This window comes from Stegodyphus dumicola, chromosome 4 (assembly GCF_044657685.1).
Source record: "Stegodyphus dumicola isolate Sdum_Otavi_A_Nest chromosome 4, ASM4465768v1".
Lineage (NCBI taxonomy): Eukaryota > Metazoa > Arthropoda > Arachnida > Araneae > Eresidae > Stegodyphus > Stegodyphus dumicola.
In genome coordinates, this window is record NC_140771.1 from 254,767,544 (window position 1) to 254,789,721 (window position 22,178).

The window sequence follows — 22,178 nt, forward strand, 5'->3', positions numbered from 1 at the left end:
TAGGCAGATAGCCCTCGTGTGCTTTGCCATAATTAAATATACCATACCAAGATTTCAAGAAATTCACTATAGTTGTGTTAAACGAAAAGACACTTTCATCCTCTCAATGCATCACTATTTGCGAATCATTTTAGAAAATTAGAAAAATATAAAACAGATACACAGTGCCCTTTTTACTGCGAGTTACGCAAACTTCGGGCGGAACAGGTCTAAAAGGATCTCTCTCGCTTGAACAGCAAGGTGCAGTTTACCAAACCACCAGCAATTTCACTTTTGACTCTAATTTCCACCGCAAACTCTGAGAGCTGGTTGACGAGGGGAGAGGTGCTATTTATAACAACCACAATAGCTGCCAGAAAAGTCAGAAGGAAGAAGACAGGATCTGTACACCAAAATACCACCTGGTTCACTTTCTAGCAGTCGCAAGAGATGGTTTGCACTACGAAATACGCTGGTCTTCAGTACGATTACAAATAATCTCGCTATGTCTGCATACGGCATGAGTGTAAGTAGGTTTTACAATTATGTCCTATGAATGCCGGCGCTAGTAAAGCGTTTTAGATTGGTTTTATTAGTGCTAAAAAATCGTAACATGTTATCACGGTCTTCAGAAGTAGAAAAAGTATAATAAACTTTCATCAACAATAGTTTAAGGCATTTCATCAAATGAATCTTTTCAAACAATTCTATATGTTTTTGAAATTTTACTCGTAATACTTTACTTAAGCTTAAGACTTTTATTTCATACAGCTGTGTTGTGATACTGTAACATTTATTTTCTAAGACTGTTTTAAAGTTTAGAAGTGGAAGAACTTCAATAAAAATATGTTTACGAAAAGCGTTTCGAATGAGAAATATGGATTTCTTATTCGAATGAAGATTTTAAGTTGCTAAAACTGCACATGCCCACGTTGTCAACAGCACATATCTACTTTACAGTTTTTCCTTTTATAATTGTGTTATTTATTATTTATCGTATATTTTCTTATATAAATCTTAAAATATTAATACAACAATATAAGTCGTAATTGTCATACTGTATAAATATCCAAATTTTCTCTCAAAATAAAATAAAATAAAATAAAAAAAATAATAATAATGAAACGGAAAAATAAAATATATAGCTGAAAGCTGTATTTCAGATTTGGTAATCTCATTTCAGATTTGGTAATTTGATTTCAGATTTGATAATCGTTCATAATACATGATTTGATTTAAAATTTGAAACTTGTACAAAATGTTGAAAATTTTTAAGTTGTGAAATATGTAATATGAATAAGAAATAATTTACTATAAATCATTCGTTTTCATAGATAGGCAGCAAGCGTTGCTTTTGTATAGCCTTTCACTTGATGAAGAGGATAAAACTTTGTTAATTACGACGATTCTCTTCCTTAGTATTTGCGGGCCCACCAGCGGGCGAGCGGTTAAAATCTCTGAACACTGGCAGTTAGGTCCGAGGTTCGAATCCCGCGAACGGGCTGGCTGCATGGGCGTTTCCGTGGTTTTCCCCATGCGTAAAGTGTATACGAGCCAGTTTTCCTTAGAAAGTCCTCCACGAAAGCATCCCTCCACTTAGGCAGATAGCTCTAGTGTGTTTTGCCGTAATTAAATAAACCAAACCAAACCGAACCTTAGTATTTGCAATTAAAATAAAAACTCAAAGAGGACTTATTAACTTAGTAAAACTTTTACCTTGAGATGTAAAATTTATTGTGATTACGAAAGTTATAAACAAGTATCCATTTCGATTAATTAAAGCTTTGCTATCAGGAGTATAAATATTACTCGTAATATTTTACTATTACGTAATATTTATAAATATGGAAATATATTTAACATGATTGTATTAGGATATTTCACAGTTTATTTTTAATCTTGGGGCTTGTAGGGTTAATTATTCTATATTATGCTTTGAAAATGAATATTTGTGTTAATGATTTATCATTTGTAAAAGGTATCGAAAATAAAGGGTGCATTTTTTTATTCTTCTGTTTATTTAACTATTGTTTTCTTTAAATTTTCTCCTTTTTTAATACTAATTAAGTTTCATTCAATATTCAGAATTTTTTTCCTGAATCAGGACTTGTGATTCGTATATAGAAATAAAAGATCAAAATTTTCCTATTTCACTTCCTTCATATAACGTTCTTCATATGCACTGTTATTGTAAAACATTACACGTTTCCATATAAAATGCTGAAAACGTTACAGTTTTGATCAATTATTTGATGCCAAGTATAAATCATTAATATATTTTTAATCTGTTTTTCTAAAATAATCAATTAATTACCCAGCACCACGAATGATTAGAATGGCGGATTTGCATTTTTACATTTGCTTCTCCTAAGATAACATTGTCAGTGTATAACTCTTTTTACTCGGAATGTTGCCATCTGTATAAACTAAATTCCATTTATTTAAATCCTTCATGAGTACATAATCGATTTTGAAGGAAAATAAATGGCAGTAAGTTATATTTATGAAGCAGGATTTGCATTTCTGAAATGTAGAGAGGAACAATTATGCAATCTTAAACAATTAGTTGAAAAAGATTTTTTTTAGCTGATTAATACCAATAAAAAGGCATTCTAAAACTGCTATTTCTTAAGATTAGATTGTGATATTTTAGGAACATATTAAAGACAAAGGGGGGGGGAAGGACAAAAAGGAAAATGAGGGCCTTTTATAGTGTGCATCATATTTAGGTCCAGCTCTAACGTTTTCGGCTCCTTAGGGGATTGTTGTTGGTGCTCTGTAGAGATTGAAGAGATTGATAATTCGAAGCGAAATATGCCTTTCTTTAGTTGTCTGTTATCAGCATCCACCATTCGAAAATCGACTCCCAAGGCGAATGGCTATGTCACTTGGAGCTGGTCCTCGTCATGTTTATGTTTAACATATTACTTTTTAGTAAACTTGCTTCAAGTATTTTTATATTAAATGAAAGCATGGACGAATTCTAAACTTTAATAACAGAGACCTGACCTTTTCAGTATTCTACAATTACTTTTCCGAAATAATTTACAAGCAATAATTTTTATCAACATCCCTCCTTCCCCCCCCCGAAAAAGTGTTATCACTCTCTTATTATATAAAGAAAAGCGCAGAGTGTTCTCCGCTTAATTTTAGTTTAAAATATGCTTAAATTAATTACTCAGAAACTTTAAAAATCGATCTTTGGATTTTTTCAAAAATATTCCAACAAGATGACATATCTGTTGCTTGGTAAGAGTGGTTGTTCTACACATACATTTTTAAATCAGATTGTTTTTATTCGTCTTAACTAATTAATCAGAAATTAAAGTTATAAAATTAAATTCTTATCTTAAAATAATTAGGTAGATGCAAACCTATGGTGTTAGATTAATTTATACCCTTCTTGCACTGAAATTTGCAGCAGATTGCAGTTCCTTATCGCAAATTTTATTATTATTTTTTGTTAATGGTAAATGAAACTTACGATTGTAAATAAACTATTCATTCAACATTTTTTCTTCCTTTTCTATTACGCTAAAGGTTTAGTGGATAAAAAGGGTTACCTGATGCTGCTTTTGATATTACTCCAGGTGTAGTAATTCACTTGTTACAGCTGAAAGAAACGATTTACTTTCATCTTTTTCATTCCTTCCTCTCAGGTCCATCACGGCCGAGCGGTAAAGTCACTAAACACTGGTATTTCGGTGCGAGGTTTAAATTTCAGGGAACGGGATGGCTGCGTGGGCGTTTTTGTAGTTATGGGGAAAACCACAAAAACACCCACGTTTTCCTTTGAAATTCCTTCACAAAGGCATCCCTCCCCTTAGACAGATAGCCCTCGAGTGCTTTGCCGTAATTGAATAAACCTAGACCTTTCATTACCGACTCCAAATGAGAGTTTAATAGCATTAATTAGTGAAACTAACTTATTTGTAAAACTTTACATTTAATTCTTCGTATAAATTTTTTTACTGTCTTGTGAAATCACTTATTTTTATTTTATTTACATTTTGTGCTGATATCAAATTATTTATTCACCGCGACTAATACTTTTTTTCTACATGCGAAAAGTATTTTTAACCAAAATACTTAGTCATCTTAAAAAGTTTGGTTCAAATTCGTTTTTGAATTCAAACAGACGGCGGTTTATATTCAATTACGTTACCTGCATTTTTGGCATAATCCTTCTACACCCACTCGCTGTGTATGAGTCCGAGTAAATCAGGCTTGCCGCCAAATGCCGGTGACGTTTTAACCGCCTCCTTCGCATCCCGTTTCGACAACCCGTTTTAGCTCTCACCGTAAACTCAATTTTGAATGAGAAGTATAAATTAAAAAAATACTTAATGTGCTGATTCTCAATTTAAATTTCGTTTTGTAACAGTTTATAAATTTGATTCCTTTGACCTTAAAATTTCCGACATTAAGCCCTGTTTCAGCTTTTTTTCTTGTAAATTTTAACTGCAGAAATATAATTTTCAGCCATTTGGTTAAAACTGATCTTTATGCTATAAAAAGCAGCTTTTATCTAATGCATGTCGTCCAAAATTTGGTCTTAATACGTATCAAGAGACGCCACCTAGACGGGAAGGACTCTGGACTGCTGTACCGAATGGCCTGGGTTCGAATCCCTGAGAAGGCAGGGATATAATTTGTCAGTCCTTTCATAGGCGGCAATAGGTGTGCCACTTATTACAAGCCTCCAGAATAAAGAGACCCCCCACTTCTGGCCTTAGTATTGGCCATTGCTTATAAACGGCTAGAACCCGTCATGTGAAAGGACTAATATCTTAAACACCTTTTTAAGCTGTTCATTTGTAGAGCTGAAATTTATCTGTCATCAATGATGTAAGTAACATATTACGCATCAAAAATACTTTTGTTCCTGTTTTGTTTTGTTATTAGAATTTTCGATACACAGTCTCTCGCGCTGGAGATACTAACAATGTTTTAATTCTCACAGTGTTGCCACTGCTCGCTTTCAAATCCTTGAGTTTATTAATCAAAAACTCAATTAAGTTTTACAAAATATGAAATAAAGTGAATACGAAATTTAAAATTCGGACTTTTAGGTGCACATGTTCGGGAGGAGGACTACGTTATTCAGATTCTGATGGCTCTAGGGGCCTTCGATTTTCACTATAGGAGAAATATGCATACATTCATGCAGATTCTTCATTATTTAATTTCTTAAAAAATAATGCAGGGCGATAATATTTGGTGGCAATAATTTGAAAAGTAATGTAACATTTATAGCGATTCAACGCAAAATCCGTTTCGACATTAATAGCCTATTTTGCGCTGATAATTGAATTTCATTGAGAATTTTTAGCAGCGTGATTTTGGTTATCATACTGCAGTTTAATATATATTCATTCCATCATTTAATTTTGCCCCTTTATTTGAAGAAACACGAAATGATCATAAAAGTTTGAAGAAAGCAAAAAATTTTTAGCGAGTTAAGAAATGAAAGGAGAAAAGAATTATGATTTCCAAGTAGTTATGCATCTAAGGAGTTTTACAATACAATGCACTAGGCGATGAAATGTATAAAAGAAATCATTAAACTACAGCAGTCTTTAGGAGGTTATCCGATGATGATGTAGAGAAGATTGTTTTGTTAAAGGAATGCCTGTTTAGAACCACAGACAAAATAGCATGCTTCAAAAGCATTGCCACATGTGACAGACTCCTCTTCTTTCAGCGCAGTACAAAGATCATCTGCTTCTGACGTCAAGCTTTCGTCACTGACGGAAGTGATCTTGGTATCCTAGTTCTGAAGTCTTTCTTGAAAAGACGTAAATCTCAAACGTTATTATTATTTTTTTAGTTGTGAAAGAAAAGCGAATTTTCTCCCTTTTTTACGAGGCTGTGGATCTGGGTTAAATACAGGAGTCATAAAATCTTCCCGTTCTTCCGAGTCAACGAGATACGATTCAGTTTAGCAAATACAAGATTTCCCTCGGAAGTGTGGAAAAATAAATACATACACAGTGAATCACAAACATGTGGAAGAAGGAAAGCTAAGAAACAAAATTTCCGGTCTAGGTTACGATATTATTTAAAATAAAACGGGGTCTAGCCAGATTGGGGGAAAGGCTAACAGTAAAAATGAAAAATATAGTTGTAAATGAGAACTGTAGTTGTAGTAGTAGTTATGAACTGTAACAAGTATGTGGTGGATGTCATTTTTCTGATCATTTAACCAGTGGGAAAATGTTATAAATACCCTCTTTCTCAGAGTTTTTTATATTCGTAAAATATACGTGATTTCGCACTGTTTAATCTGACGATTATTAACTTTTTATGCCCTTCTACATTTTACTATTTTTGCTTGCAGTTTAATAAAGATTCTAAAATTTTTTTGATAACTTCATTCTTGAAAAATATGCAAAAGTTTCTTATTGTAAATATTTTTAAAAGTATTTTAATCACCTTTTTCAAGGATCTAATTTCTCTATTAATATTGAAAAATTATAATTACATTTTTCATTTAAAAATGTTCGAAAGTTTCTAAAGTGTAAAATTCAAAATTTAGAAAAAAGGTTTCTCTTACCTTTTTTTGTTCCAAACGATCGAAATCCCGGAAAGAGCTTGATAGGTAGAAAATTATCAAAAAAATACTAGACTAATTTTTGAGAAAACACTTTTATTTTCACAATTCTTAACATGAACACAAAAAAAACAAACGTAGGTACAAAAACACAGCATACCTAAACCAAATCACAGACGATACTAAAAGAATTACAGCCGATGTCAAATGTTTCTTTTTTTTAAAAACTTCACTACTGTTGCGAATATTAAAAACAAAATGCCTATTCTTTTTGTTTCTGTTGAGGTTATTTTCAACAATTATCCAAAGAGATGATTGTTAACATCCTATATTTTATTTTCGTCTTTTGTCCTCTCCCTCTTGAAAAAGAGAAATAATTGCCTTATTTTTACAATTTCTAACTTTAATTAGTAATAAGTTTTTTCAATCGATTCTGACTTATATCTGTTAAAACTGATTTAAAAGAAACTGAGTCATTCCACAAGCTGTCTATTATATTTCTATACATTCTCAAGGATGCTACAAATTCATAATGAATAAAAATATTATTTCTTAAAGAAAAAAAAATTCTAAATTCTGCTTAAATCATTTTGGAAATTTATTAAATCAGTTCTAATATTTCTTCCGTTCATTACTGTAACTGCTTTCTACTGTACACTTTAAAAGCAGGAAAGAATCTTTAGAAATAATGACTGTTTTCGAAGAAGCTTCTGAAATTTTTCTAATTAAATTAAAAATATTTTGAGCGATAGTGAATAATATTCCAGTTGATGATGATGTCGTGTCTATGACAAAGTGCAATTATATACCTCCGAAGCTGTCAAACACAGCTTTTGCCAACCTCGGCAGCTCTATCAGTATAAAGTAGGTCCACTGGGTTTTGAATGCCGATGTCAAACAGTCTGGCCTGGATTGCTGGGCAGCTGAAGATGTGATGGCGAGACAGTGGGATGTCATCTGGGCAATGAGGACAAATGTTCGTGTAACTACGCTGTCCGTCTGCAGAAATCCTCATCCCTTTTAAGTGATTTGTCCTAAGTCTGGTTATGATAGTCGATATGGCTCTGTCACAGTTCAATTCCGGAATGGAGTTTCCTTTAACTTAACCGATTAGTCTTTTACTGGCAACTGCATTATTGCACAATTCATAGAAAAAGAAGCTGCCAGAGCCTCGAAGAGGTTGGACTTCTCGCCTCGAAGAGGTTGGACTATTCGAGTTAAATATGATAAATTGAAGATAGAAAGCCAATCTTTATAAAAAGTAAATACCTTAATTAATGTATTACACAGTCAAATTGAAACATGTACATTTCTAATTTTGTATCAAATGTTTTAAAATACACTCTATAACAAAAAAAAAAAAAAAAAAAAAAAAAAAATCACTGCATCAAAAAGGAATTATCCGATTGCTTTGAGATTTCGTATGCATAAATGGTTAGACCAAATATGCAAATGATTAAACTTTTGGTGTCCAGTGAATGAACAGTGCGATCTCCAGCGCATCGGAACTGCGCATCTAACAGATGCATATAAGGAGCTATTCTTGAAACAGCCTTTAATCCTGATGTGGATATAATACTTCTAAAATTAAGCAAGTACCTTATCTTAGTGTAGATAACGCACTCACTTCCGATCATCTTCCCATCAACTTTACGTTATATGGACTTCGCCATGGATTACCACCGTTACATAGCAAAATAAACTGGAATAACTTACCCACATTCTCGATAAGAATATTTGTATGCATAATAACATCACAGATAGCAATGAAGCTGAAACTGCCATAAATGTGCTCACCAACAATATCATTTCGGTTATTAATAACTCAAGATCTCCCGTTTTCGTAGGTAAATTTACCTTACCAGTTCATATCAAAAATAAAATTACAGAAAAGAATAGATTATAGAAAATTTATAAAAGCACTCTAAATCCTATTGACAAACTTCGTCTGAACCAAGCATCCAGGCAGCTAAAATTTTTTTTAATTATTGGACTTTGTTTTTCAGCGTGATTTGATTTGCAGAATATGTCTGACAATCAAAAATACTAAAATTCCCGGTACTTTTCCGTTTCGCCGGCGCAAATCTCGCCAAGCAGACTTTGTTGGCGACAGCATACAGTATACACATAAAAAATTTTAGTTCTAAGAATTTTTTATTTTGAAGCCATAAACATATTAATATGATTTAAAATTTTGTAAAAGGCCAATAAATTTCTAAAGACATTAATTTAAGATGCTTTCATGGTTCAACATCCTGATTCGCCGATTCGTATCATGTGACCCAAAGTAATCTCATCTTACGTAAACTACGCTACAAAAATACAATTCTCTCAGTAATTATCTATATTAATTTCAAGTTAAATCTTAATTTAGAATACAAGTTTAAATGCAAGAATTATTTCAATTCGTACGAATCTCTTACTCAGAAATTATGTAAAACCGCAGTGCTTTACTTCACTAGTGCATTCTCATTAGAATTGATGAATTTAACCCTTCATTTTGCCTTTTCTATATTTTCGCATTCGGATGAGTGGTGTGATAGCATCTTAATTGACTTAATTACCGAAAATGGTCTTAGGGTATAAAACTTAACTATCTTTTGTAAAAATTCTATGTAATTGTATGCCAGTGTTGAAAGAAACAATCAATCTGATAAGAAATAGCTGCGACTTGTTTTGAAAATGAAGCGTAAAAGGTTACCAGCGAAGATATTCAATTTGGCATCAGTTGAACCATTATTGGCGACTTCATCGTTTGCCCCGGCAAAACGGAAAAGTACCAAATTTCTTTTTTACAGATACGTATTCGATGCTATTTTACTTTAATAATGAAACTAACAGGATATTTTTGGATACTGTGTTGAAGTACTAGCCTTTTACTAAGAGTAACTTGTAGCTAAGCCTCAACAAAGCTACAAGACTGTAAGCAACTTATTTCCACGTCTAGAGATGAAACCAGAATCGTAAGAAGACCCCTTAGTTGAATAGAAGGCATAACGGGTGCTTACGAATCCGCCAGAATTATGGCGAGAACGGAAGTAGAATTTCAACCACAAAAGTTGTCTCTTAAGCTTACACCGGCGTGAAAGCAATGTCGGCAAGAACAAAGCAACGCCGAAGACAGATGTCTTATCTTAGAATAGCAAATTAGTAACGTTGGTCTTCAGTTGCAGAACGCGCTCTGTCCTCAAACCTCACTTAAAAACGCGAACTAATTTACATTCTGGCGGGAAAACGGAAGCAATTATAGTACAGATATACCAGCATAAAATAACTAATTAAATAATACAAAAATATCTTACAACTGTATAATTAAATTGATGATAAATTGATTTGTGAGCAAGAATAATTTCATTTAAATAAAAATGTATATGTAAAATTGAAGTTTAATTAGCATTAACAAAATAATATTTTCTCTTACCGTTTCATTTGGAACAATCTCAATACACACACATTTCAAACAATTAAAATTTCTATCTCTAGATGCTTATTTTAATGCCGAACTTTTTGGTGCAACTAAAAGAAAAGAAATGTCACAAGAACAGAAATATTTATTTAGCCATGTTTCTTAATTTCTTTTTTTATATTTACAATAAACATCGAAAGAAAAATTTGAATGCATGAAATGAGAGATAAGCCAAACTGAAAAATGTGTTTTGAAAATGTTCTCTCTCCTACGCTATTAGAAGACTCACTAGGATTCCTGCCAGCTATGAATATTACGCAGTTAAGAAGCGCAAGAGAATCTTCTGTTGTAAATATTGTTTTTTTTTTTTTTTTTTTTCCAAAAATAAATATTCGTGTAATATATACTTTTTAATTCACCTTTTTTTCACTTTTCTTTTGTGCTGCAGCTGATTTCCGAGATGTGTTTGAATGCTTGACTCTTATCAAAATAAAGTTTAATTATCAAAGCATTGTCGAAAAAGGATCTAATTAAGAATTTTTTTTTTGGTTCTAAGCATTAGAGTAGTGGCTAACTTGTCGCTTCACGTTTCATTATCATTCGGCACGATGCAACGTAACTTATAATTTACTGAGTTAGAAACAACTTGCTATTCAAGCAACTATGTAACAGCATCACTAATGCATAAATTCCTCCTTCTGGGGAAAGAAACATCCATCCATAACTATAAGCTTTATTTCTTAATTATTAACTGCTACATTAAATACTTATTTTTCTGCTTTGCTGTGCTGCTCTTACTGCCTTGAATCTGCAAGTTCTAAAATTAGTTGCCATCGTACTTATATCATATGCTTCTAGGGATGTTTTGGCTAAAATTCCATAAGCGGGGTAAGTTAGCGCCAAACTATTTTGGCCTTCAAAATTTGGCGAATTTTTTAGGCGGCAATGAAAGCACTAAAATGTGATTTTTAAACGTCAACAGAATAGTAACTTTTAAGTTTTGCAGTAGCGAAACGCCGTTATTTTATGTAAATAGAATAGTAAAATGAGATGATAAATACTAGATGAGTAAAACAAAGTCCAACAGCTTTGCAAGTAAAAGCATAGTCCTATATATTTGTAATTCATCATAAAATAGTAGAATGAACAATTCTTGTAAATAATTATTAAGTAAATAAATGTATACACTTATCAGATCAGAGCACTGAGAAGTCAGTTTTAAACGCAAACAGAATAGCAAATTATGCGTATTCAGCGTCATAAACTAACTAAAATATTCAAGTTACTATCGTCGTGGAATTCAACACACTAAACAACTTTCGTTCAAAGCTTTATTCCACAGCTTTGGATTGCCACATGCAAGAAACAAAACTAAAAAAAAAAAAAAATTTAACTTAATAAAACTAAATGAAAACATTCATAAATGATAAACTTCATGTCGTATGAAATCCAACATTCTCCCACCAACAACTTCTTCTGCAAATATTTATAAAAATATAATATTAAACATATATATAACAATAATATTAAACGGTAAAACTTTTAAAAACAAACACACTATTTCAAAATTAAATTTAAAAAAAAATTTGGCTACACTAAATTCACGCTTAGTTACGGAAATAAAGCTCTAGGTTTGCCACAAGAAAACATACCGCAGGAAACCACAACCAAATTAAAATCGCGCCAAATAAAAAACTCGCCAAGCTTGGCGCTCACCCCGATTATGGAATTTTAATCGATGTTTTAGAAGCAAAAAGCAAATCGAGCAGAGAATTTCAATCAGTGGAAACTTCCAAATTTTTTAATTTTTAATTTTGTTCTTTACATTCAGAATACCTTATCAAAAGTAACAATCATTTCCAGCAAAATACCGTTCTGGAACGCAAATGTTTAACGACTATACTTGGGTTCTCAATGGAATTTCTTATGATATCAAGTTCCGTCTTTGACTTCTTCACAGGTTTTCTAACCAAAGTTTGGGCAAATAATTCTTTTCCACCCGGTTTTGAGTTACTTTTATACCCAACAAAAGTACTCTTTCTCTTATTTTTTTGAACAACCGCTTCTTCATTTGAAATAATATAAATACCTCTCTTTTTAATCTTGAGAATGCCCAAAAAACTTGCAGCTGATAAGAAGTTTTTGACATTTTCATGAGTTTTGGACATATTCATGAAAGTTCCATTTAGCTTCAGGTACTTGACTATTTGAGTTACATTTGCGCCTTTGCCGTTATTTATGTTAGCTAGAGCTGTGAGGATCATTTTTGACACACTGTTGTCAATACTAAAGAGCTCGTGCAATGCTGGGTATTCTGTGATAAGTGTAGAATAGGTGATTAATTCTTGTTCAAGGCTATGTAAATTTGTGCTACATATGGATTTCTTGTTACGTTCATTATAACTCCAGGATGTTCCGCATTTCGTACAGATTATTGGAATAGTGTTTACTCCAACATTGGCGGTAACTAAGCCAAGGGATTTCAGTTGTGTACGAGCGTTAGATTTAGGAATAGTGTCGTAAGACTCTAAGCCCACACCGCTATCCTGAACAGATGTGATGCCCTTCGAATAATTACATTTCTTTATTAATTTTAATCTAGGTAATTCTCTAGATATTTTTGCTTGAGTGTCGTTTAGTAGTTCGCATTTAAAAAGAGAAGTCTCTCGGGATAGTTCTTCAGTTTTTTCTTTAGATTCATTGATAATTTTATCTTCAATTCCTTCTCTAAGAAGTTTTGACTGAATTTCTGTTTTTAAAACGCATTGTTCGGATGGTTCAAGGGTGATATTATCATCCGGCAATGAATGATTAATGTTATCATCGTGAAAGACTGCTGATATTTTCGTTTCCTTCTCAATATTCAAGGACTCTTTACTGGAATCATTTATCCGCAGTACTACTTCTTTATCTGGCAGCCGTTGACCAGCATCCCTTAATTTGTTGCCAGTATCTATGAAAGATATTCGAGTCTGAATATCGTTTGCATCAGCTCTCCTGCAAGAATGATTGTAGATTTGCCTTCTGTTATGTTCGTAGCATTCAATGAAGCAGTTACTTTCTTCTAGAAGATCTTTTTTGGCATCTTTATAAAAAATGTTTTCTAAGCTTCCAGGGGCAATTTCAATGACACAAGTTTTTATCTGAGAAGAGATATTATCAGATTCTTTGAGTAGACCATCATTTGTATTCTTATCGCATGTATTTGAAGAAGTTGGCAGATTTCTCTTGTTATTTAGAGAACAATTGTATAACTCAATTAGTTCAGTACAATTAGCCCTTTTTGAAATTGTTTCATCATCTTCAATATTCGTAATTAACGAGTTAATTAAATTTTCACATTCCCTTTTCCTACATTTATACTTCCATTCTTTTTCCTTTGAACTTTTGGAATTTCGAATTCCATTTTCCATGAGTGCTTGGTTTGATCTTGAATTGGAATTTCGATCGCTATTGAAAGATTCATTAACCTGTTCCGGCTCATCAGAAACAAATGTGTTTCCTTTTATGCCCTCGCATTCTTTCTCTATATTTTCTTCGCAATCAGCAATTACTGAATTATGCGTATTAGAAACATTAAAACTTTTGGTTGATAGTCGATGGGAAAGAACGGAGCGAAACTGGTTGAATGACTGAGACATAATCAACGTTTTTTTTCTTAACTTGTCGTTCAAAACATTTCCATCTTGATTACAATATTCCATCTTGGTTCCACTTAGAATACCGGAACCTATTTCATTACTTTTAGTAAGATGAGAATTCACGACACTTTGTTTTTCACTCTTAACTCCTCTATTTATAGTCTCATCATTAACATTCACATGCAACCTATCAGCATTAATTTTTTTACATTCTTTAGCAGGAAACAAGAAACACGCATTTCCTGAATCTGCGTAACGAACAGAATTTTTGTAATCATGGATTTTCTTTTGAAAAGCAGGAGTTTCTTCATCGCCTAGTTTATACTTTTTCGCTGTTAAATAAATAGAAAATTCGTCTTCTTTTTCTCTCCCGAGAGGCCCTTTTTCAGCTATACCGTCTACTTCTAACAATGGCTTACCAAAATTTAATATTTCTCTTGAATTTTTACAATTATTCGTGAATAGACTTGTTTCTGGCTTCTTCAGCGGAATGAAATTCTTGATCTCGTGCTGCGGTGATTTTGATTCCGGCAAAGGACAATTGTTATACGTGGTTTTTACTTCACTAGCTAATTGCGCATTCACATTTTTCGGCGATGGATCTGTCGTAGTAGAAGATGCCATCGATGAGTTGAAACAGCTGCCTTCCGAACTTCCGCTGTTTTCATCATATTTCTTCCTATATACGCAGAACTTCCATTTATCTTTTTCGGTGTGTGTATCATTTAAAGAAAAATGTTGTCTTACCGCAAATTCGCGAGAAGAATGTCTATGCGCAGTGTTATTGATTTCGTTATTTTCTGTGGCTGCTTTCGGATCTTGGCAAGTCACGCATTCAGAAATGCGGGAATTGGAGTAAATGTTACAAACAGGAGTTTCCATAATAGCTTCTTTAGGTGTCAAGTATGTTGATGTGCTCATTTCTTCTTTAGATTCGTTTTCGGCTAAACTACCATCGCAAAAATTTGGTTGATAAGCACGCGTTCCCAAAACCATTTTGGAAGACGAAAGAACATCTTTCTTCCTAGGCGTCGGAAATATTAGTGATGTTCCTTGCGAATTCTTCTCATCTGAATACAGAGAATCAACTGGAAATAACGGCAATGATCCAGAACTGGGCTGCCCTCGCAATTTGCTGGTAACAGTACGACCAACATGATCACCATCTGTAACTTCCGTCTTTGAATATGAATTTTGAAAGGAAAAACAATTAAAAGCATTTTCAGTTTTTGTAGCATCCATATTATCTTCATTAGACGAGGAAGAGCCAAACTCGTACGGTACTAAAAGAGAAGAATAACAATATGAATTCATCTCAATTTTACTTTGGTTCGGGGATTGAGAACAAGAAGCGCCTGAAGAGAAATCGTTAGCTTTAGCTACTTGTGAATTACTTAATTCGTATTGGGAATTTTTTATATATAAGTTGGGAAGCGGTGATAATTCTTCAACAACGTGAGATAAACTGGAATTCATCCCCTCACCTATTTCTGTCTTGTTTCGAAGAAACATGCGTTCATCAGAACTGAAATTTAGATTCCTGTCTTGGTTTTGTCTTGGCAATGGAGTGGATGAAGTCATAGTTGAACGTCTGTAGCGAAATTCACTTTCTTTGGCACAAACGTCCTGTGATGCTTTAGTTTCCGACATGAGAGCGTAACTACCTTCCTTTTAATTTATTGACAATAAACACAAATCATTAGATGTCGTCCCCTCTCTTCCATATTTAAAACTTATTTCTTTGTTATTAAAAACTGAGCATTCAGCGTAATTCATAAAAAATTCTAATGACAAAAACAAGCATCTCATTGCTTTCAAATTAAGCTATGTTATGATATTTTCTACAAATATTTCAGAAAATCTCGAGACTCGTAGCTTAAAATCCGCAATGCCTATCAAAGGTATTTTATTTAATATCTCGCTTTCACGTAGCTGGACATAATTTTACTCAGTTGTTTATCAGAAAAATGCATTAATAAATAATTAATAAGATGCATTCTGATGATCTCAGAGATCACGTGACTATGCATAGCTAATGTAAACAAACAAAGCCACTCTTAATACTAATTCAGAAGTCAAACAACAAAAATCAGCGTTATATTTTCAAATTTTCACAGGACATTATACGAGGAAAACTTAGAAATGTGTTTTAATATTTCACGAACGTTCGTTTTTTTTCACTTGCCATAGTTATGTGATTTCGAACATTTTGATTTTTATCTCCAAGGTCAGTTTTTATTTGGCGGTAACTGGAGTATGTACTTAAAAATGTCTCGCTTAGAGGTTTTTGAAGCCATTATAGATAGTTCAGTAGTATATTATATTGAGAAAATGCCCATTACAATATTCTTGCGTGCGTACAGGTTCATAATGGATTGAACGCACACAGAACCGATGATGGATTGATAATTTTTTTCCCCAATAGAAAAACTTTACAATTCTCAAACTTTATGTACAGCTCTTTTCAGCACAAGAGAGCACAATCACTAATTGTCACTTCAAACTACTAATAACGTTAAAGACAACACAATACGAAGCGCATCCAAAGAGCACGATCTATTAATACTTCGAAGTCCGCTCTGAACTAAAAAAAAAACTATCTCTAGTATCTTCCATTTCTTGAAATTACTGGAAGGAATATACGGTTAAAGTTACATATAAGGGCCAGATACCGTTACAGTTACGTATAGGCATCAATTACAGTTGTAAAGGCACCGGACTAAAATGTCGCCAAGTTTGACATGTATTTTTAGAAATGTGTTTTGGAAAAATAAATTTCATCAAGCTGTCATCATTTCTGTGTGCATTCAATCCATTATAAACAGGTACCCTTGTAAAAACATGCATTTAGATGTTCTTTATATTATATTTTACATTTTTACATTATGTTTCAGGTGTTGAAATATTTTAAATAAAAATAAAAATCAAAAAAATATACCTTTTTCGTCTTCGACATAAAACTGTAATGTGCACATTACTAACATATAAAACTGTAATATGCATATAAGTTAGTTAAATAATGTACCATTTAAATGACTTACTTTAAAAGTAACCTGAGAACATTTTCTTGAAAACTGAATCTTTCAAACTTAAAATAGAGCTCAAAATAGACTATTTTGTTAAACAATATTAAATGTAATAAAATGCTTAGAAATGTTTTCTACCATACCTTTGGTTCTATATTAAATTTTTGCATAAGATTTGTTTTAAAATTCTCTTAGGAAACCAAATTGCAATATAAAAGCATAAAAAATTTCGATTTTTTATTATAATTATGTGCGTGATTGCTTTACTTTAACTTACTATTGACTGATAAATTAATCAAATTCCATTTCGATTTTTACAAATATTCGATTATTAACTAGTCTTGAGTATTACCAGGTAACCAAGAAAGTTCGTTCGGTTTTCGTCGCTCATAAAAAACAGCCCCAACAGGTTTTAAACACTCATTTTATTTTTCGAAACCATCACGGTTAGTTTCAGTTACTTGTTCCCAGCGAGGCACAAGCTTATAAATGCCCTTTTTTAAAAAATTCTTCTTTTTTTTTTTTTTTTTTTTTTTTCTCTGGAGTCCAAAGGTTGTGGTCGACCTACAATGTTTCCTCTTCAGATACGTGATCCATTGGCACATGTCAAGATTGGATCTGAACGAGGAATGAGGCTTTATTATGGCGTGACAGCAACGACAAGCAAGTGTTCAACCGTTGGAGCTTGTATTTCTCGGACAGGACATGAGGACCTCACTTGCTTAGTTTTTATGTCATCCCAGGGTTATGAAAATGTGATCGAATGGACTCATCAGGTACTCTAAACCTGCGTGTAAGCTTCTAGTAGGTTTAACGAAGATTCTGCTTGATTTCCTTCTCCAGCTGGACATCATCGATGGTGGATGATCGAGCAGCACGAGGCTTGTCTTCAAGGCTCTTGAATCGTTCAGAAAATCGGCTGAACCAGTTTTGAGCAGTCAGTTCACTCAATGACGTCTCTCCAAACGCGAAACATAATCTTCTAGGAGCCTCTACAGCTTTGTTTCCTAATTTGTATTCTTGAAGCAAAATAGCCTGAAAATGTTCTTTTCCAACGGCATAGTTTTTTCGAAGACTGCGCTTCATATAAAACCGATAGTGAAACGTGCGATGCACTAAACAACTCTGTACTGAATAAGGTTTAAAGGAATGTAAACATATGACGCCATCAGAATCAATTTGACCACACTAACGCGCCAAAAGTAATTGTTCTCGAAAACTGCACGAACTTTCTTGGTTAGCTGATATGAATCATCAGTGAATGATTATTCATTAAGTTCTGAATTTGCAAGTACAAGTAAAAATGGAAATGAAAATTTTGTTTGATTGGCAAACTATTATTATTGTTAATCTAATGGATGTCGATAATTTTCTTAAAAATAAACTTTCGCTTTGTCTGATATTTATTGTGTTTCTACTAATTCATAATTTAATGGCAACGAAATTTTTCTAATGTTGATATCAGAGCTTTTTTTCCAAAATGGATTTAAAAGGGATTAAAAAGCGATTTTTTCGTGACATCTGTAGGTACATACGTACGTACACGTGTATGTATCTAGCATAACTCAAAAACGAATAGCCGCAGAATGTTGAAATTTTGCATATGAGACTGCTATAATACTAGTTGTGCATCTTCCTTTTTATTACAATCGGTAGAACGAAACATGTGTATATTTATTATTAGCTTTTTTATTTTTGTATTATTAGCCTTATCCAGCCTTTATTATTAGCTTTTTAAGCCTTATCCAGCCTTTATTTTCTCAGTCGTTGGTCGTAGTCTTATACTTCCAATTACAGAGCTGTTTTAAATGACGAAAATATGGCAATGTCAAATTAAAAAAAAAAAAAAAAAAAAAAAAAAAAAAAGGTCAAGAAATAAGGAAATCTAACTTTTAATGCGGTTCTCTGGTTCCTGTACTAATATCTGAGAAAGTTTAAACTTATTATGAAAAAATAAAATTGCAAGAAGTTTGTCTCTACGACAAAAATTGACCGGAACATTTAACTTCACAAATTTAAATTTTTGATGTCATTTTTCAACTTGAGAGATCGGTTAATAAATAAGTAAGTGAAGGAAATAAGTGAAGGAAATAGTGCGGCAAAAAATATGTATAATTTAATAGGCCTTACAAGTCATGTGGCGTCGACATCAGATTTTTAAACGTATTATATATATTTGAATCTTTCTCAATATAACATAGTTACTTTTAATTTACGGTTAATCTTCGGATTATGGTAATTTGGCGACTTTTTGGCGAAAATTTGGCGACCAACCCTGCTACAGCAACCTACTAGTTCTTTTTTGGACGCCATTTTGTTTTCACGAAGTAAAGGCATTTTTTTTTTTTTTTTTTTTTTTTTTACTCAAAATTTTTTTTTCCAACAATCTGCTAGCCTAATTACGCTTATGCTAGAACTTTTACGGAACAAAAGTGCTTAATCATGACGAAGATTAGGTGCGAAATTGGGAGAAGGTGCAGAATCGCCTACTGCTTGCCGCGTTTTTAAGAATTGCACATACACGGTATCATCCATATACAAGTTGACCTATTTTCACTTAAAATAACATCGCAGAATTGCACAAAAATGGCATTGCGCACACTCTTGACTTTATCCATGTACACTGCTAAAGTCCTAGTAACCTTTATCGCCTTACCAAAATGTCGCCAAACTACCTGTTACCATATTCCAAAGATTAGCCTAATTTACTTCTAAATTTCTTAATTCTACATTTTGAATTTTTTTTATTCAGCTTCTAAATTGAATTACTTTAATTATAGATTTTGAATTATTTTAATTCTAGTTTTGAATTCTTTTAACTCTGTCGCGTAATAGATTAAATTAAAATGATTTGCTTTCCATAAAAATTGTTAATAGCGTTATCTTAAATTTCATGCTATTTGTATTAGAAATATGTAGAGGGTTAACTATAAGTATACAGAATCTGGTTGATAATATTTGATAGGCATTGATATGATAAACAACTATTTATTTAAATTTAATCAATGCAGCAAGCAAACGTAACATGTAAAGAAAGAGGGAACAAATTTATTGACCACACCAATAATATTTTCTCATGTAACTATAATAACATGTTACAAATAATGGATGGCTATGACAACTATAGCCATTATAAGGAAAAATAATCTATCAAGTGCGGAAGCAAATAACATCCATTCATCTTTAGCCGATGGCGGTTCGTTGGCAGAAGAATCCTCCTTCAGTTGAACACGGTCAAGGGATACCTGATCCTCGGACATCGGCGATCTTAGGCATGCGTATTTACCCAGAGGGCCCGTTAGGAACTGCATCACTGAGGGGGGAGGACGGGATGGTCCGGACTGATTGCAGAGCTTGGTGATGATAAACACTTGAAGGAAAAGTGTCGTAACGACAATGTACATGGCAGATTGTATGAACGACACTAGAGAAGCATATGAGAAAAGAAGTGTAAATTAACATGTATAAAATGTGAATTTGCATTAAGAAAATGGTTCTAATAGATAATACAAACATTTGTTTACGAATAATAAATGATCAGTTATCATTATATTCTTTGAAATATATTAAGTCTTTTATTTTTAAGATTCTAGAACCTCATGTTCAACCGGCAGTAAGTCATCTTAGACCAGAAGGGGGTCTTTGCATTGGTACAAGACTAGAGGTTCTCCAAATGAAAAATAATGTCATAATAGCTAAGTCTTTGACTGGCTCCTCTAAAGGTGAAATACATGTCATTTCAAGAATTGATTTGGCTCCATCTCAAACAGGGTTGCCGTTTCAATTGAGACATAGACAATTTCTTGTAAAACTTGCCTTTGCTATGAATTGAATAAAGCAAAAGCTGCGCTTGAACAAATATTTATATATATACGAAATATATATAAATATTTGTTCAAGCGCATATACGAAATATATACGAAATACATACGAAATATATACGAAATATATACGAAATACATACGAAATATATACGAAATATATGCGAAATATATGCGAAATATATGCGAAATATATGCGAAATATATGCGAAATACAGACGAAATACAGACGAAATACATACGAAATACATACGAAATACATACGAAATACATACGAAATATATACGAAATACATACGAAATATATACGAAATATATACGAAATACATACGAAGTACATACGAAATACATACGAAAATATAAATACATACGAAATATATACGAAAGCTTATATTTTTCCCGATATATATCCCGATATTTTTTAGTTTATTTAATAAAGAAGAATAAGTTATTCTTAGTTCAGAAGTTTAGAGAAAGCAGACCGTAGTCTCGGAAATTCCAGAAAATTCTCAAAATATCCTTGGGAAACACAAAACTCGAACTTGCTTCTCAGACTGCACCCTTCCCCCCCCCCCCGAAAAAAATTGCAGCCTTAGAATAAGTTTCACAAGACAGTTTTTAATCTTTATTTCGAATCGATCATCAGCTAAGCTTAAGTTTTTTAAATCTTCCATTATATCTTTCTAAATATTAATGTTTGTTATTAATAAAAAATAATAATCTATAACATTAATATTTGTTAATAGTAATTTATATAATTATTATTGTTCTTTTGATAACTAATAATAATCTAATTATTATTGTTCTTTTGATAACAGTGACAAAATGTGCTAAAATATAGTTTCGGTAGATTTTTGCAAATAAAAAATTCCTTAAATGTTTTGCATCTGCTAAAAATCATCTGCTAAAATCCGCAAGTCTCAGGGCCAAACGCTTAAGCATGGTTGGCATTTTTTTACCTGAGCCTGCATTTGGACATGGTCAACTTTGTTGCCTGTTCAAGAGTTTGTGAAAGAACGGACGTAAAATTAAAAATAATGGATGGTCCTCTGCAAGGCGAACTTAAAAATGATGGAAAGATCTATACAAGAAATGTTGTGTACCAAGAGATCTTTGACATGTGAATTAACATTTCATTATTTAAATCACCTTTATTGATTGAGCTAGCGGTGGGCTCTTAAGAAATGTACCGCCAGTGGTTTCCTTCATTGTACTCTACTTTAAGCAATTAAGCAAGTAGAAGGGAAAAACCCCATGGGGCACTATGCAAAGGAGCGTCCTCGCCGCCTGCCCTGGGTAATTCAGTTTAAATTAGCAGACACCTTTGCACAAATCATTTTAATTACAATTTATAATATCTAGAACAGCGGTCATTTCGTATGACCGCCAGGCTTTCTAGTACCAATATAAAATAGTTATTAAAATGTGTTGCATGAAACATCAGAGTTATTTTGATGCCGATGGCTTCACGAAATTTAACAAACATAAGAGGATTCAATAATTCCTTTTTACTGCGTAAAATTTTTACGTGGCAAGCTAGTATATATTTTTTTATTACTTGCTTTGTGGGTAGAAGGCGTTTCTTAGTAGAGTCTATATTCTTCCAAAATTAACACTCTTCCTCAACTAGTCCGAGATTTTCCGTCAAGAATGCTTTAGTAGCGATTTGCAAATGCATCTTTATAAATTCACTCATCGTCAGCTCTTCTACGGGTGTCATTATCACGGTTAACTTCCGAATCTATTTTTCTAG

The 22,178-nt window shown here is 32.7% G+C and overlaps 2 protein-coding genes across 2 annotated transcripts in view; one reads left to right on the plus strand and one right to left on the minus strand.

Moving 5' to 3' along the window:
- Positions 1–356: 356 nt before the first annotated feature.
- The window catches only part of LOC118187467 (FH1/FH2 domain-containing protein 3-like), a 237,732-nt gene continuing 215,910 nt past the window's right edge, over positions 357–22,178 (plus strand). The window contains exon 1 of the mRNA XM_085816229.1: positions 357–505. Coding sequence (XP_085672355.1) covers positions 485–505 — 21 coding nt within the window. The 5' untranslated portion in view covers positions 357–484. The remainder of the gene's footprint in view (positions 506–22,178) is intronic.
- LOC118191596 (neuronal acetylcholine receptor subunit alpha-7-like) overlaps positions 19,634–22,178 on the minus strand; it is a 38,178-nt gene continuing 35,633 nt past the window's right edge. The window contains exon 7 of the mRNA XM_035362413.2: positions 19,634–20,029. Within this exon, the coding sequence (XP_035218304.1) occupies positions 19,701–20,029 (329 nt within the window). The 3' untranslated portion in view covers positions 19,634–19,700. The remainder of the gene's footprint in view (positions 20,030–22,178) is intronic.